General features: G+C 39.1%; 1 protein-coding gene across 1 annotated transcript in view; it reads right to left on the reverse strand.

Annotated features, from left to right (window-relative positions):
- POLA1 (DNA polymerase alpha 1, catalytic subunit) overlaps positions 1-14,973 on the reverse strand; it is a 185,085-nt gene that overhangs the window by 161,456 nt on the left and 8,656 nt on the right. Inside the window, 7 exon segments of the mRNA XM_068179835.1 lie at positions 271-332; positions 1,106-1,190; positions 2,471-2,628; positions 3,737-3,875; positions 4,240-4,314; positions 10,976-11,092; positions 11,571-11,683. Of these exon segments, the coding sequence (XP_068035936.1) occupies positions 271-332; positions 1,106-1,190; positions 2,471-2,628; positions 3,737-3,875; positions 4,240-4,314; positions 10,976-11,092; positions 11,571-11,683 (749 nt within the window).

The following is a 14,973-nucleotide window of genomic DNA, read 5'->3' on the forward strand; positions in this document are numbered from 1 at the left end:
ACAATTTTAGCCTCTCTGCACAATCTTTCCAACTCTCCTGTCTAACATCCTGTCTATTTTAAGATCACAATTAGCAGCAGTACTGAATCACACAACCACTTTTTTATAAGCAACACAGAATAAATACCTGGATTTAAGTTTGCAGAGTGGAAAACTAACTAAATAATCATTCCATTCCTTCGACTATTTCTCATCACCACTTACCAAAAGCACAATGAAGTTCATATTCTATAAGGTACTGCAATCAGCAGAGTTACAAAATGAAATTACCTTCTTTTTAACGGCTTCTTTGAAGTCATAAGGAAAAATGCAATCACTCGGTTTGGAAACAGCTGCAAAAAGTGATATTTGTATTTACATACAAGTTCCTAATTCCCACAAGTTCCTTCCCACAAGCACCCATTCACAACAAAGTGAGCCGAGAAAACTGACCTCTGATTCTGAAAGAGCAGCTTTAAGTGAATACTGTCTTTAAGATAACCAAGTAATTACTAAAGCTTTAACAAATCTGAATCAGTCATATTTGAGGTTATTATTGGACATTAAAACTATGGACCACAGCTCCTGAAAACTTCCTCCCACAAGCATTCAACACCTCATGAGCGCCAGTCAGTGTCTGAATCTCAAGGTTTGGCTGCTATTACTGCAATGACACTGCTGCAACATTTTTTTTCCCCCTAAGAAAACTTGTTTATAAATAATTCCGATCAGAAGAGCTGAACAGAAAAATAATTAAAGTGACAGTAAATAAATGGTCCAAATTAATGGGCAGAGAAAGCTGGAGTAAAACCAATAAAAATTACAGGTAACTATATAGAGCAGGGTTACTTGGCATCATCTCAAATTAAGATTTTTTAAATAAAGTTTTTTATAAAAAGTCAGTAACCAGAGAAGTTAAAAATGGGGAGAAAATCCTGTCTGGGAGTTGAAATTTTGTCAGTTGTTTATTTTAGGCCATTATTGCTGTAGTGACAGAAAGAAATAAAAAATTAAATAAATAAATGAATATTAAACCTCCCCCCCAAACCAAAAAAACAAAACAGAAGAAAAAAGCAAAAACCACAGAATAAATAATTTTTCTACTTAAACTCTTCCAAATATATACCACAGAAGTGTGTCTGAAAAGGAGGCTGAGGTGGAGCCTTATCCAAAGGAAATTTCTGATGAACCAGAGCTGCAAGAGCCACAACCTATACCGAGGAAATACAGAACACACAACTTCATAAGCACAAATAATCATGACTACTATCCATACTTATTTCTTCCATCCTTTTTTTTTAAGAGTTCCTCATCTCTTTTCTCTTGTTTCTCCACCAGATCTTTCTTATTTTAATTCCAACTAAACAGGTGAAAAGAAGGAAGTTATCAATTGATCTCAAGGAAACAAAATAGTACTTGTTCCTGAATTATTATAAATTTGAGAGAAAAAATAATTCACTTTAGAAAACTCCTACTTTTATCAGTTTTTGTCCTGAATCTGACCAGACCCCACAATGTAAAGGATTCCCCATGGAGTGCAGGAGAGATGTGAGCAGTGCAGAGAAGCCTTGCCTCAGGAAGGGCTGCCCCTAAGCAAGCAGTCAACACTGCCAAGAAGCCAAGAGGTTTAGTGTTTGGGAGCCAGTAGCTTTAATGATGCTTTTGACTGCTTTGCTGGCAGGACAGCCTGGCTCCCCAGACACTGAGCAGGAAAACCCAACAGAAAACAAAGCAGAAAAGCTTTAAAGCATCTTGGCAAGCAGAGTCCTGTCAGTACCTTGTGTATGTCCTGTTACTTTGGCCAGAAACCACTTATTTTCCATACTTCCATCAAAAAAAATTTTAGTTCACCACGAGGAATAATTTTGCTTGAAAAATTTGCCAGTGTATTAGTCTTCGATTCAATTAGCCAGAAACAACTGTCCTATCCTATTTGAATACTAAATCTCTTCTCATGTTAATGAGAGTTATGTTAAAAAAAAATGCCTAAGTACACATTGTGGTCTGCAGTCCACAACTGAGAGTGGCCACCTACATCTCTCCTCCTTTCTGAGGAAAGATCTTACAGCAGAATAGCAGGTGCTCTAAGATCAAGACCAAATTCTCATTTTAAAGTAAGTTTCATTAGCAGAAAAGCCCTGGACATTTTATCTATAACCCATGATTAGCTCTAGCTTAGTTAATTAATTAATACTAATCCATTAACAGCTGTGCTGGGGCAGTCTCACTTATAACTATGAGGCACAACAGACAAAACAGAAGGCTTGAAAACATACATAGGATCCACTGTCACAGTAAACATTCTCACCAAGCAGGCCCCCTAGGACAGAGTGAGACCCAGTAAAAATGTCTTTGAAAAGCCCAGAGCAGAGAAACTTTTCAACAGAGTAAATATATTTAAAACATGTTTTATGAGGGTCTTCCAATCTTAGGAAGTTTTTAGTATATGACAAAGAACAGAATCAAACCAAAATGAGAGCAGATTACTTACCTCATTCTGGTGAGTCTTTGGGTTCTGAATGGTCTTCATGCTGAAGGACATGACCACCAGAGGAGGAGGAGGAGAAAGATCTTTAACCACATTCACCAAGCCAGGCTTCATGGCCACAGCCTCGACTTTACACCAGCTGACTGATGGATTTGAAGGCTCTGAGGAAACAACACAAACCACCTCCATTCTTCTGGGAACCACAGACAATGCTTCTCTGATGGCATTGCTGCACAGAGCACACCCTTCAAATGTTGTCTCCTGGTGGGATAGTCCAAGACCCACACTAATCCTGCCCAATTTTTGGTAACTCCCTGGTGACTTCCCAGTCAGCAGGAGCTCTTCAACACCAAATAAGAAAGAAGATTTGAATCAAGGTCTGCATAACCCAAAAAATACTTCAGGAATCTTTACACAGAGTCATCTGTACTGGTGTCAGTTCTGCCAGTGACTGAGCGAGCTGCAGAAGAGGAGAGTCCCCCTGGTGTCAGCATTCATACAGTCAGTTCTACACTGGAAGTGCCCCAAGGAGACTGCAGTAACAGATGTAGCTTTTGTCCAGTATGATCAACATCCCTATGTTCATGGGAATATGCAGCACACATTAAATAAAGTGCTCTTACCAAGCCAAAATAAAGAAGCATGACCACCTCTAAGTGCTACATGCCAATCATGAGGCAGAAAGGATTTAAAACTATAACAGCTCCACACCACAAACTTTTCCAAGTGTCGGGAAAAAATAAATAAAAACCTAATTCACAAACAAAAAAAAAACCCATCCAGCAGCTGTTTGTTCTCAAAAATAAATATTTGCAGAAAAAAACCCAAATCTCAAGTTATCAAGAGCAGAAAGATGCATCATTTTCAAGTCAAGTAAGTTTAGCTCCATATACATGGCATTAGGATATGCATCAAACAGCAGCTGCTAAGCACTGCACATTTCCCTCTCAAAGGCATTAAAAGTTATAATCTCATCTGTACAATGCACAACTTTTTATGGATATTTGTCACTCCAAAAAAGGAAGAATAACTTAAAATTTGTATTAGATAATGAAAATTAAGCCAATAAGTTCCAAGGTTATAGATAATGAAAATTAAACCAGTAAGTTGCAAGGTTAATGAAATAGATAATGAAAATTAAACCTATAAGTGGCAAGGTTAATGTACAAAACAATAATTCTTCTGTAAAATTTAAGTTTCCCCTCCCCTCCAATCTATAATTGTGTGGGTTTCCTAGTAAGCAGGTATTTCACATGCAAACCACCATACGTGGATTTTTTATTTCCAGCCAGCAGGGTCCTTTGATCTTCTGATTCATCAAGAGAAGTTCCAGGCTAGAGGTGTTGGTTCCAAAGACATGTGAGAATGTTTGTCCCTTCAGATCTTGGGGAAGCCGAGGGCATTCAGCCTAACAAGTAACAGAGAGCAGGGAGTCAGTCATTTCACACCACAGAAGTCTTCAAGGTTGACACACCATATTCATACAGCACCTTAACAAAACAACAGTACTGAAACCATTGTCGTCCCCCACAAGCAAAGCCCTAACCCATAATACCTTACAGTAATTAAGGAAATCACACTACAGACTCCACTTAAAAATCAGGACAGAAATGTAAAAACACACTGAAGTTTAAGTTCTTCATCCACACTGGACACATCAGCCAAGACTACAATGTTCAATGACCATTGTAATACAGAAACTGCTCACATTGTAAACTTAACTGGATAAAAAAAAACAAGGTATGGTATTTTATCAGATTAATTATACTCACTGAATATTTAACTTCTAGGTATTCAGATTTTGCTGGTACATCCGGAATCTCAAAAGCATAGTATTTTTCCACTTTCTATATAAAACAAAAGTATTATATTTTCACAATCTCCCAATTGAATATTCATTCTGTCCAATAAGAAAGCTAAAAAAAAAAGGGGCAGGCAAAACACACATTTCAAATATCATGGGCTTGATCATGTATTACCAATTCTGCAACTCATTATAACCAGCTGAAGACAGTAAGAATATTTTAGTGGCTGTTTTAATCTCTAGATGTTTCCTTAGCATAAAGAGTTTCTACAGAATTGACTTGCAAGTATACTACAAAATACATTTTTACTACCAAAAAATAGTTTTGGTTTTACTACCAAAAAAATTTGGTTTTATATTACCGAAACCACCAGGTAGTTAAGCAAACTCAGAAATATTCTTTAAATTCACAGGTTTCAGACATACTCATGAAAATTGGTGCCTGCAGATCGCTGCAAAATCCCAAAATGGCTGAGATGGAAAGGGATCTCCAGGCATTGTCTAGTCCAGCTGCCTGCTCAGAGCTGGGTCAATCACAGTGTGTTGCTCAGGGCTCTCTCCAGCCAGATATGAATATCCCCAAGGATGGAGACTCCACAGTCTCTCTAGGCAAACTGTGCCAGTGCTTGATCTCCCTTACAGTAAAGCAGTGTTTCAGGTTCTGATAAATTTCACGTGTTTCAAATGCTATCTGTTACTCTTGTCCTCCACTGGGCACCAGCAAGAAGTCTACCAGTCATCTTTACTCATGCTCTCAAAAGTTTATAAATTATTAAAAGATTTGCACTGCCGGTCCCTCACCCTGAACCTTCTCTTCTGCAGGCTGAGCAGTCCCAGGTTTCTCAGCCTCTCCTCACATGACAGATGCTCCAGGCCCTGTAACCATCTTTGTGGTCCTATTCTGGATTTGTTCCAGTAGCACACATTATTCCCCACACAGAGGAGCTCAGCTGAACACAGCACTCCACAGGTGCTCACCAGGGCTGCAAAGGGGAAAGGACCAGCCCTTGACACTTGCTGGTAATGCCCACAGCAGTCTTTTCCCCAAGGCTACATGGTTGGCTCATGTCCAACCTCGTATGTACCAAGATGAGCAGGTCCTTCCCTCCAAGTCTGCTTTCCAGCTAGTCAGCTGCCATCATCTACTAGTGCCTGAGGTTATTCCAGTCCTCATACACGACCATTTCCTTTTTTTCTTTTTTTTTTTTTTTTGTATTTGATGGGATTCCTGTAGGTAATAAGATATATCTAGCTTGTCAAAAATTTTTTGACAGCACATCCATCTGGTATATCAGCCTCTCCTGGTTTTGTACTGTCTGCAGACTTGCTCTGTGTGTGCTCCATGCAACCACCCGAATCATTAACAGGACACTCAGCAGGACTGGATCCAGTATCAGTCCTTGGGGTACTGCTCTAGGGACTGGCCTCCATCTGGATTTGTGCCAGTGATCACAACTTTGAGCCCAGTAGGGCAGCTGGTTTTCATCCACCCCTCTGCCCACTTCACGAGCCCCACTTCATCATTTGGCTGTGAGGATTCTGTGGTAGGCAGCATTGACAGCCTTACTAAAGTCAAGATAAACAACAGTCACTGCACTCCTCTTGTCCACCAAAGCAATCCATCTCTTCCCAGAAGGCCACCAGTTTGGTGAAGCATCATTTTCCCCCTGTGAATCCACACCAAACACTCCCAAGCACCTTCTGACATTGGCTAGCTCCCTCTGCACACAGAGGTGCATCCCATCAGATCCCACATGCCTATATCTGCCCAATTTGTTTAGATGTGCCCTAACCTGATCTCCTCCTTTGAGGACAAGTCTTCTTTGCTTCAGGCTTTCCTTCTGGTCTATTTGCCATCACAGACTGCTAAAAGCTGGACTAAGCAGTGAAGACCACAGTGAAGAAGACATGCATTATCCCAGCTTATTCCATGACCTCTGTCACCAAATCTCCAGTCCCTGTCAGCAGCACTTTTCTCCTAGTCTGCCTGTACCAACAGCAGCCTTTCCTACTGGTCTACATCTCCCTCACCAGACCCAGCTCCAGGTGGGATTTGGCTTTCCTTTCTCCACCATGATGTCCCTTACATTAATTCATCCTCTAATCCTGACCAGCTCTTTGCCCACCTTCATGCATTCCATGCATTCCCACTACCCTGATACACAAAAGGGCTTCCCCCTCCTTGTTATCCCAGCCTGTCTTAACCACATCCTATCCCACCATATGTCTATGATCCCAGCCAGACTGTATCCCTGTAACTGCACACATCTCCCTTTACGCTGCAGGTTTTGTGTACCAGCACTTCAGAAAGGAACCCAAGAGAGATGATTTCCCAACCATCTGCCAGCTTTTATCACATGCTCACAGCAGATCATTTCTGTGACACTACTGTATTTTTCATTTTAAGTGACTTAGGTTTCACTAGAAAGTAGTCCAGTTTGTTTATGTATCTCTATCTAAGAGAGTTAAAGAAGCCTGAAGTTAAGTATCACTTCTGCTTTCCTCAAGAACAATAACAATTTTCTACAACACAGCTTGCCAGTTTCTAAGAATAACTACTTTCATTTTCCAAATTATTACAATATCCTGGGCAACAGTGCTCTGGCACCTGCTGAAATGCCATGCTCTACCATGTCATATGTGTGTTCTGCCCTGTAGTACTTTACAAACCATCTGCCTCACCGTTACATACTGTTGTTATTATAACTATGCCAGCACATTACTTTACTACAGGAATTCCTAGAGGCACCTTAAAATAAAAATCACATTTCTCATTGGACAATGCACTGTGTTCACCACTTTCTACACAAGAACCAGCATAATATGCCACTAGAGAAAGTTTAATAAGAAAAAGCAAAATCACCATAAATGGGAATAAAATTTTAAAATTAACAAAATACATGCACAGCTAGGCAAACTTGAAGTTATTTGGTTTGGGGGTTGGATGGCTGGGGATTTTTTCCTGAAATTAATAGCATCAGCAATAGTTCCCTGAGGGTGCTACAAGAGGCAGTGAAGCTTGTTAGTTCATGTGCTACGGCAGGTGTAAGGCTGCAGAGCCCAGGCAGGAGAGGAGAGGTACCTCTGCTATAAACAGGAGTCAGACAAATCCAGAAACTACTATGGCATGAACAGTTTCATGGAAACACAAGAGTAACATAACTCGATGGAAGAGCACCACTATGAAGCCAGATCAGCATTGCAAATTACCATGCAAACGTAGATCTGAACTGCTGAGCCACAGCAGCACCTAACAGGAGCAGATCAGAGCTGTGACATAAGAGATGGCAATGCACTGCTTTTAGCACGTATCACTGGTGCTCCCCCTCCTCTTTTTTTAATTTTAATAAAAACCTCTCAGACTTCAAACAAGTTCTTGTTGCAAGCGCAGGATGAACACAGTATAAAAATAGTCTGCTGTAGTGTTTCATCTGCGTTATTCCACAGAGCTCAGCTCAATTACACGAGTGTCTGGTCATAACTCAGTGAATGAATGCTTGCTGCAGAATAATCTGCCCTTCAAGTGGCCCTTCAGAGAGCAGAAATGAGCAGCAGTGATTAGCTGCTAAGTTCCTAAGTGGAGTAAGGCTGCTTTCAAATTGATTTGTGAAGACTTGCTAACTTGGCAGCAGTGCAACCCATTGAAGCTACAATTAGCAGCAGGTGCAGCAGGAAATGATACGGCTTAAGTGTGTTCAAAGGGACAAAGTTGGGTGCTGGCAAGGCCAGGAGAACAACCTGACTCAGTGTCTCCACATCATCAAAAAAAGGGATATTCTGAATAAAAGAACTCTGGGTGCATGGCAGGGATGTCAGTAACCTTTCTGATTTCCAGCTAATGATGGAAGAAGAGTGGTTTTCAATTTCACAGTACTATGCAAACACTGAGACTTCATGTTACTCTGAATGCATTGCTCACAAGTCTCACCTGAGCAGCACAGCCATTTGTTTGAAGTCTTTCAAAACAAGAACCCGTAACTACACAGCATTGAACCACTGGCTGCACATCACAAAGCATGGCAGATCTTAGGAAGCACATTAGCTCTTTACCACATAATCACAACTGGGTGAAGATCACTTCTTTGGAGCACGCATTTAGGTGAATGCCACAAAACAGCATTTCAATTCAAGAGCCCTGCACACCCCTATGGACACACAGATGCAAGGGCTGTGTAACAACACCTTGTCTCTGGTGGTGTGAGTACAATGAAAAGGAGGTTGATGGCTCCTTGTGAAAAACAGACTCAGGTATATAACCAGGCAAGCTCAGCTATCTCAGGGAGGAACAGAAGAAAAGGAGGGCACCATAATGGGACAACCCCATTACTTTTACAATTATCTTGCAGAGGGCACAAAGCCTCCCTTGCTGCAGAGGTGTAAGCCTGGCCAGATTTGGTGCCACTTGTTCGCAGTCAATTTTGTGTAATCTGGAATATCTGAGTTACTGTAATACTATCTTTGAATATTCCTCCAAGAACCCCAACAACAGCCCTGCTCTACTATCTTGTCCTTTCTCTTACCTCCCATATTACCACTGCCATACCTTCCTACTATCTCCAGTTCTCATTAAACCCTCCCAGAATGCAGTAACTATCAAAATTAGCAGAAAATTACACAAGCAAAATAAAGCTGGATAGCTTTTATCCTTTTAATAAAACTCAGTTTACTTAAGAATTCAAAACAATTTGAAATCTTACTGTTCAGAAACAACTCTGGTAGGTTATTTCAGAGCTTCCCTGCGCCAACTACCCTGCCTAATTTACTCATTAATTAAAAATTACAAATTCACTCTTTTGCTAAAACTCTCCTTTAAATAGCTCTCTGGCTGCTCATCCCCTTTTAATGTTTCTAGAGAGCAAACAGGTCTTATCATTATTCTTCACTTTACTAGCTAAAAATATTAAATCTCTTTCACAGTCATCTCTGGTATAACTATCCTTTTGTCTCATTCTTCTAATTGCCATCTTTTGTACCTGTAGTCACTTGAGGTAATCTTTCCTCTTTCCTTTCACCCTTTAATGAGGGTGATCAAGTGTTACAATATTAAAGGCAATATCTCAACAGTGTCTCACTGCTCCCACTTCCCCACTCTTGTGTTACATCCAAGGACTCCACATGTACTGCAGCCATGTACCCAGACAAGACTGTTGGGCCTTTTGCCCCGAGTTCTGTGTAAGCTCAGTAAAAATTTGACAAGTTTTACCTTGATTTTTAAGAGCCATAATTTACTCCTTTCAGAGTAAATTTACACCTGATCCCACATGTAGTTATGTTATAATCAACCATACATGAGAAATAACAGAAAACTGAAAAAAATCTAAATTTACATCAGAGTTTTGAGAGAGAAAATACGCTAGAGAAAAAAAAAAAAGGTTTTACAAAGTACAGATGTCACATCCATTTTCCCTGAACTCTGTAAATAACGCACTAAGCTACAAGTTGCTGAAAAGATGTCCTGTCTTGCATGACTTTGCTATTTGAGAAATAATGCTTACAATTTCACTTTAACAACTTAAACTTTCATAATTACTCTAGCTAGCTTTGGATGAGACGACCTCACGAGAATCTTTCCAACCTGAATTACCACACAAACTGTTTTTATTTTCCCTCATTTACATATTGTTAAATTCCATTCTTCCTGCATTTTTACTTGTCATCTCGCTTGCTGATTAACTATTCAGGAATGAATCCTGTAAAATCACAAGATTGCTGGGATGGGGAAAGTTATAACTAATGAAAATCAGCTTTGCCAGACTAATGACACATTACTTCAAGAAATATAAACTTTTCTGAGTACTTCAGTCAGAACAGATTTTTCCCCTAACTTGAATGTTTGCCACATTTCCCCACCCAAGCTTCCCACCTCTGCCCTCCTCTGTAAAAGACAAGTGGTCTATATAAGTGGACAATAAAGCTCTGACACTAGCAAACTAATTCAGTCCAAATCTGCAACATTCTCAGCAGTATCACCTCTTTTCCTGCAGACTCGTGACAGTATTATATGAATTTATGTGCAAAGTTTCCATTATAGCAACATTTTGTTTGTCCAATGTCATTTTAAAGATTCACAGCAAAATAGCACTTTAAGACTATTGCCCATAACTGTAAGCACAGAACAGCTTTCAAGACTGAATGATAGTCCTCACTTGTTACCTCCTGCACAGCCACACTATGACAATCCACACTCTGAACAGCATGCACTCTAAAAACATAAATCTGCGAGGGTGAGATGAAGGATGAGACATGCCAAGAGATAAAGTTCAGTAAGATGTCGGGTCAAATGCAAAGACAGTGTAATCCCAGAGTACTGATTTATCTGGTGAACAATACAATCTTTCATTTTAAACTCTGACAACATGAGCTGTTACTAAGGTTTTAGGCATCAGAACTTCTATTTGTTCTGCATTCTCAAAAACACCTTAGCAAGCCAGTATGACACTCAACTCAGTTTTAAAGAAGCTAATGAGTACTTACAAAAGCATTGTTTAAACTTCTGGTGGAACAACCATGCTGCAGATTTACCATTCTTAAAGGAATATAGGTATTTTGGATGGTTTTTACAAGCAGGTAAATTTACACGTCAGGAGTTATATATATATTTGCATTTCGGCACAACCTCCCTCCCTGGAGAGTGTTTCAACAGCCTTCCCACCTTACAAACCAGAACAACAGAAAACAATCAAATAGGATGCTTGCAAACAAACCTTGGATTTGAACTTCATGATCTTGTACTTTGGTGAAATGGTGTCATTAAATTCCTTGAAAACACTCATTATAGTTACTGGAGTCTCTGTCTCTTTACCAGTAGATAGGTCAATTTCCTGAAAAACAGAAGTGAGGTTTTACAAATTAACAAAAATGTCAGCAGACAATAAGTTGAACAATAAGTTGAATTTTACTTTGCTATTATGAATCATGTACCTCTTTTTTTTTTAGGAAGAACTAAAATGCAATCAGCCAAGAAATCCCAAATTTAGAAAATATTACTTGAAACAGAATGTTTAAAAAGCACTAAGTTTTCTAGTAATACTTAAGACCACTTCATTTGCAAAGCAGCAAGTCTAAGGGTAAAAATTTGTCTGCAGTTGTTAGCTAGGGTCAGGGAAGTCACAGTAAGTCCCAGGGCTCTACTGTGCAGCTCACATGTGATACAGTGTACACATTGTTTTTAACTTTATCACCTACATCAGACATCACTGGCTTCCAACAGCTTCCATAAACACACTGCTAAACTCCTAACCTGCCATAAGCAGCATGAAAGATATTTATGTTTGACGTGCTTAAAAGTCACACACTTACTGTTTCACGTGGCAGCAGATAAACAGTTCTCTCAATATTTTTCACTGTCACACAACAGCTGACATAGGTGGTTGCAGATTCAATCCAAACTTTGCCAAACAAAAATACCACACCTAAGGAAGAAGGGCAAAGAATTCAATATGCAATTTTAAAATTAATAAATTCTAATCTTGCTTGAAGCAGCTTAGGATGTGTTCTTGCACTGAAACACAACCATTGCTGTGTTAGGTCGTTGAATAACAAATCTTTCCAATGTATCAGCACATTCTAAATTGTTTTAAACACCAGCTTTACAAACAGACACCTGTATCATTATTCTTCATGTCTCTACCTCCATTGCTATAGTAACAACTGGCATGTAAAATCCAAAATGGCATTACACAGCCAGTCTCAAAATTTTGTTCTGATATTCCATTGCTGCCTGTATTAGTTTGATAATCCCTGGAGAGAGGGAGGAAGGACAGAGATGTCAGTGAAAGCTGAAGATTTTAAGAATGCCTATGCTGTCAATCAATCCTCTAATATGTGTTACCTCCACTTTTTCACTCTTCAGCTAGACCAGTACAATTGACTCCTCTTCCCTACACTTCAGTACCCTGAGATCAAGAATCAATAACCAATAAAACCCATAGAAAAACATTCTGAAGACAACTAGAAGCTGATCAGCTTTCAAGTGACTATTTTTAACAAATGAGGACACCAAAAGACGCATGACATTCCTAGGAATCCTGAGTGCTAAGACAGCAGTTGTAACCAAGGGAGACACTCAGATTATACAGAGCAGGACTAGTGGCAACTGACTTCACTGTGGACAATGCCATTACATTACATGCACATCTTTGAGCCCAGAGACCCTGGCAATAGAACAAAATGCTGCAAACTGCTGATCAAATTATGTTAAAAATAACACAGTACCAAACCACCCAACTGTCACAAACAGTTCGTAAATTACAAGTACAAAACACTTCCAAGTACAACTGAGAAACCTGGCTTTACCAGGTTCCCTTCAAGCTCCGAATAATCTGGAATCTAATTATATGGAAGATACTCTTCCTACAGCATACTACCGTTGATGAAAACAGAAATATCCATGCTGAGACTGTCTCAGAAACAGGGTTTCATGCATAGAATGTGCATTTCTCCTTGGCCTGGCAATGCACAAACAAGTCCTTGGTTAAGAGTTATAATTTATCATTGCCAGCAGATCTATCAGACATAAAGGCAACTTTCTTACTCCATTAGATCAAAGATAAATCAGTGAAGATGTACTAAGATGGATAACAGAGTCAAAGTGACAGGCTATGAAAAATCATTTTCTGAGTGCTTGGAATAGATGTGAACAAGACTACTTTTGTCAAGGACAGAATGCCGCCGTTTTGAAGATGATGAGAGCAAGGATACAAGTTTCAGCTGCACAAAGTATCTTAAGAAATTTTAATAAAGAGGCAATCTTGAAGATTTAGACAGTTTGAATAGAAGTATTGAGAAAGAACTCGAATTGCAGATCTAAGTGACAGGGAAGGTGAAGTTCTTGTCCTCAGCAATCTTTTACTTTTTTGTTAAGGGATAAAAAAAACCCACCTCAGATAGGTTTGTATCATACAGAAAGATGAAACTGAGAGAGACCACAAAACAGTAGCTGACTGCTTGAACAGCTAGAAATATTAAGAGCAAGGAGTAGTTAATCTGTCAGAGGAGTACAAATAAGCAGGGGAGTAGAAAGAAGGATACATGAGCCAATCAAAATAGAGTAAAAAGCTGCCTGGATTGCAAAGACAAACTTCTATCAACTCTAGCACGGACAAATAAGTGGTCTTAATAATCAGACTTCACAGAATTATATTAATTTAGAATGGAAGGAACCTTCTGAGATCATCCAGTTGAACACTGACACACACTACCACCCCCACAGACAGTAAAAGCAGAACTAACTTCAAAGAGTTTTCAGAGACATTTAATGCAAAATCAAAAAAAAAATCAGACAGATATCAGGCCCTATCCCCTGCAAGACTATGGAAAGAATAAAGAAAAAATGAATAAAGCTTATAAATCAAAGCCTGTGAAAAGAAATATCATGCTACTAAATGAATCAAAAGGTAAGCAAAGTCAAGATACAGGGAAAATGTCTTGCAGAGGGGGAAAAATAAGGGCAGGTTTTATTCATTATTTCTTTAAAATGTTAATAGGATCACAATTCTCGAGTTCTCTGCCTAAGATCATAAAGGGAATTATGAAAAGTAAGCCTCAAAAAAAATCATTAACTTTGAAAGAGTCTTATGATTATGCTATAGTATTTACTCTTCAGGCAATGCATTTGACATCACAGCAAATGAGGCACAAACAAAGATCATGAACATGTTAAACAAAAAGCAATATCTAAATTTTCCCTTCTACATTACTAATTGAAAACAGGTGCAGTCTTTATTATTCAATCCTGAAAAAGTCATAATGAGAAGAGAACACTCCTTGCATGCGAGGAACAGAAATCCTTTCATAATTATGTTCCATTCAGCAATCACTGACTTAAAAGACAAAAAAAAAAGAAAAATAACAATAGCGGGTTCTTTATAAGTAGCAATTTTATATTAAAGCCATTGATTTCATCAAGATATCTATGATTATTACCACTCCCATCACCAAGCTGTTGAGCCCAGTACAGTCGCATATTTAAGTTTGACATCCCAACTCACAACAAAAGGTGTTAACAAAGAAATGTATCTGACTCAATACTTACAGCTTCACCTGAAAAAAACCTCCAACAACATATGAAAGAACCTTCTGGTAAACACACATGAAGCACAAACTAGAAACCCAATATCCTAGAGCTGGTGATGAAATGAGGGGATGGATGGGAAGTGCTCAGAACAGATATGAACACAAATTGTTTTGTCAGAGTTGAGATCAGAATGACGCAATTTGAAGATTACGAGAGCTAGCAATCTTAATTCGAAGACAATAAATAGTTGGTATGGGGATAAGAAATACAAAATAGACCTCGTATTTTTCAGACCACCTTCCTCCCTTGACAGACATACCTTTCCTTTGTATAAAATCATACAACTGTTATAGTACAGGCTTTTTATTCATCCACATGAATTTTGAGTTACTTTTCCAGTAACAAGAAAGCATGCTCAGTTGTTGCATCACTGATCAAGAAATTAACAACTGCAGCTTGTTCCTGGAGTGTATAAAATTTTAAGAAAGACAATGGGTCACCAACACTGAACAGTGCTACTAAGTCCCTTCCCTACCTCCACACTAGGCCAAGAGATGACATTCTTCTCCCAGTCACAGGCCCTGTTCTAGCTCTTCTGTACAGAGGTACAGAAAAACAAGAGATTAACATCTTAGAGCACAGAAACACAGGGCAAATGGATGTAATTCAGTCAAGTCTGAAAACCCC

This window comes from Anomalospiza imberbis, chromosome 2 (assembly GCF_031753505.1).
Source record: "Anomalospiza imberbis isolate Cuckoo-Finch-1a 21T00152 chromosome 2, ASM3175350v1, whole genome shotgun sequence".
Taxonomy (NCBI): Eukaryota; Metazoa; Chordata; class Aves; order Passeriformes; family Viduidae; genus Anomalospiza; species Anomalospiza imberbis.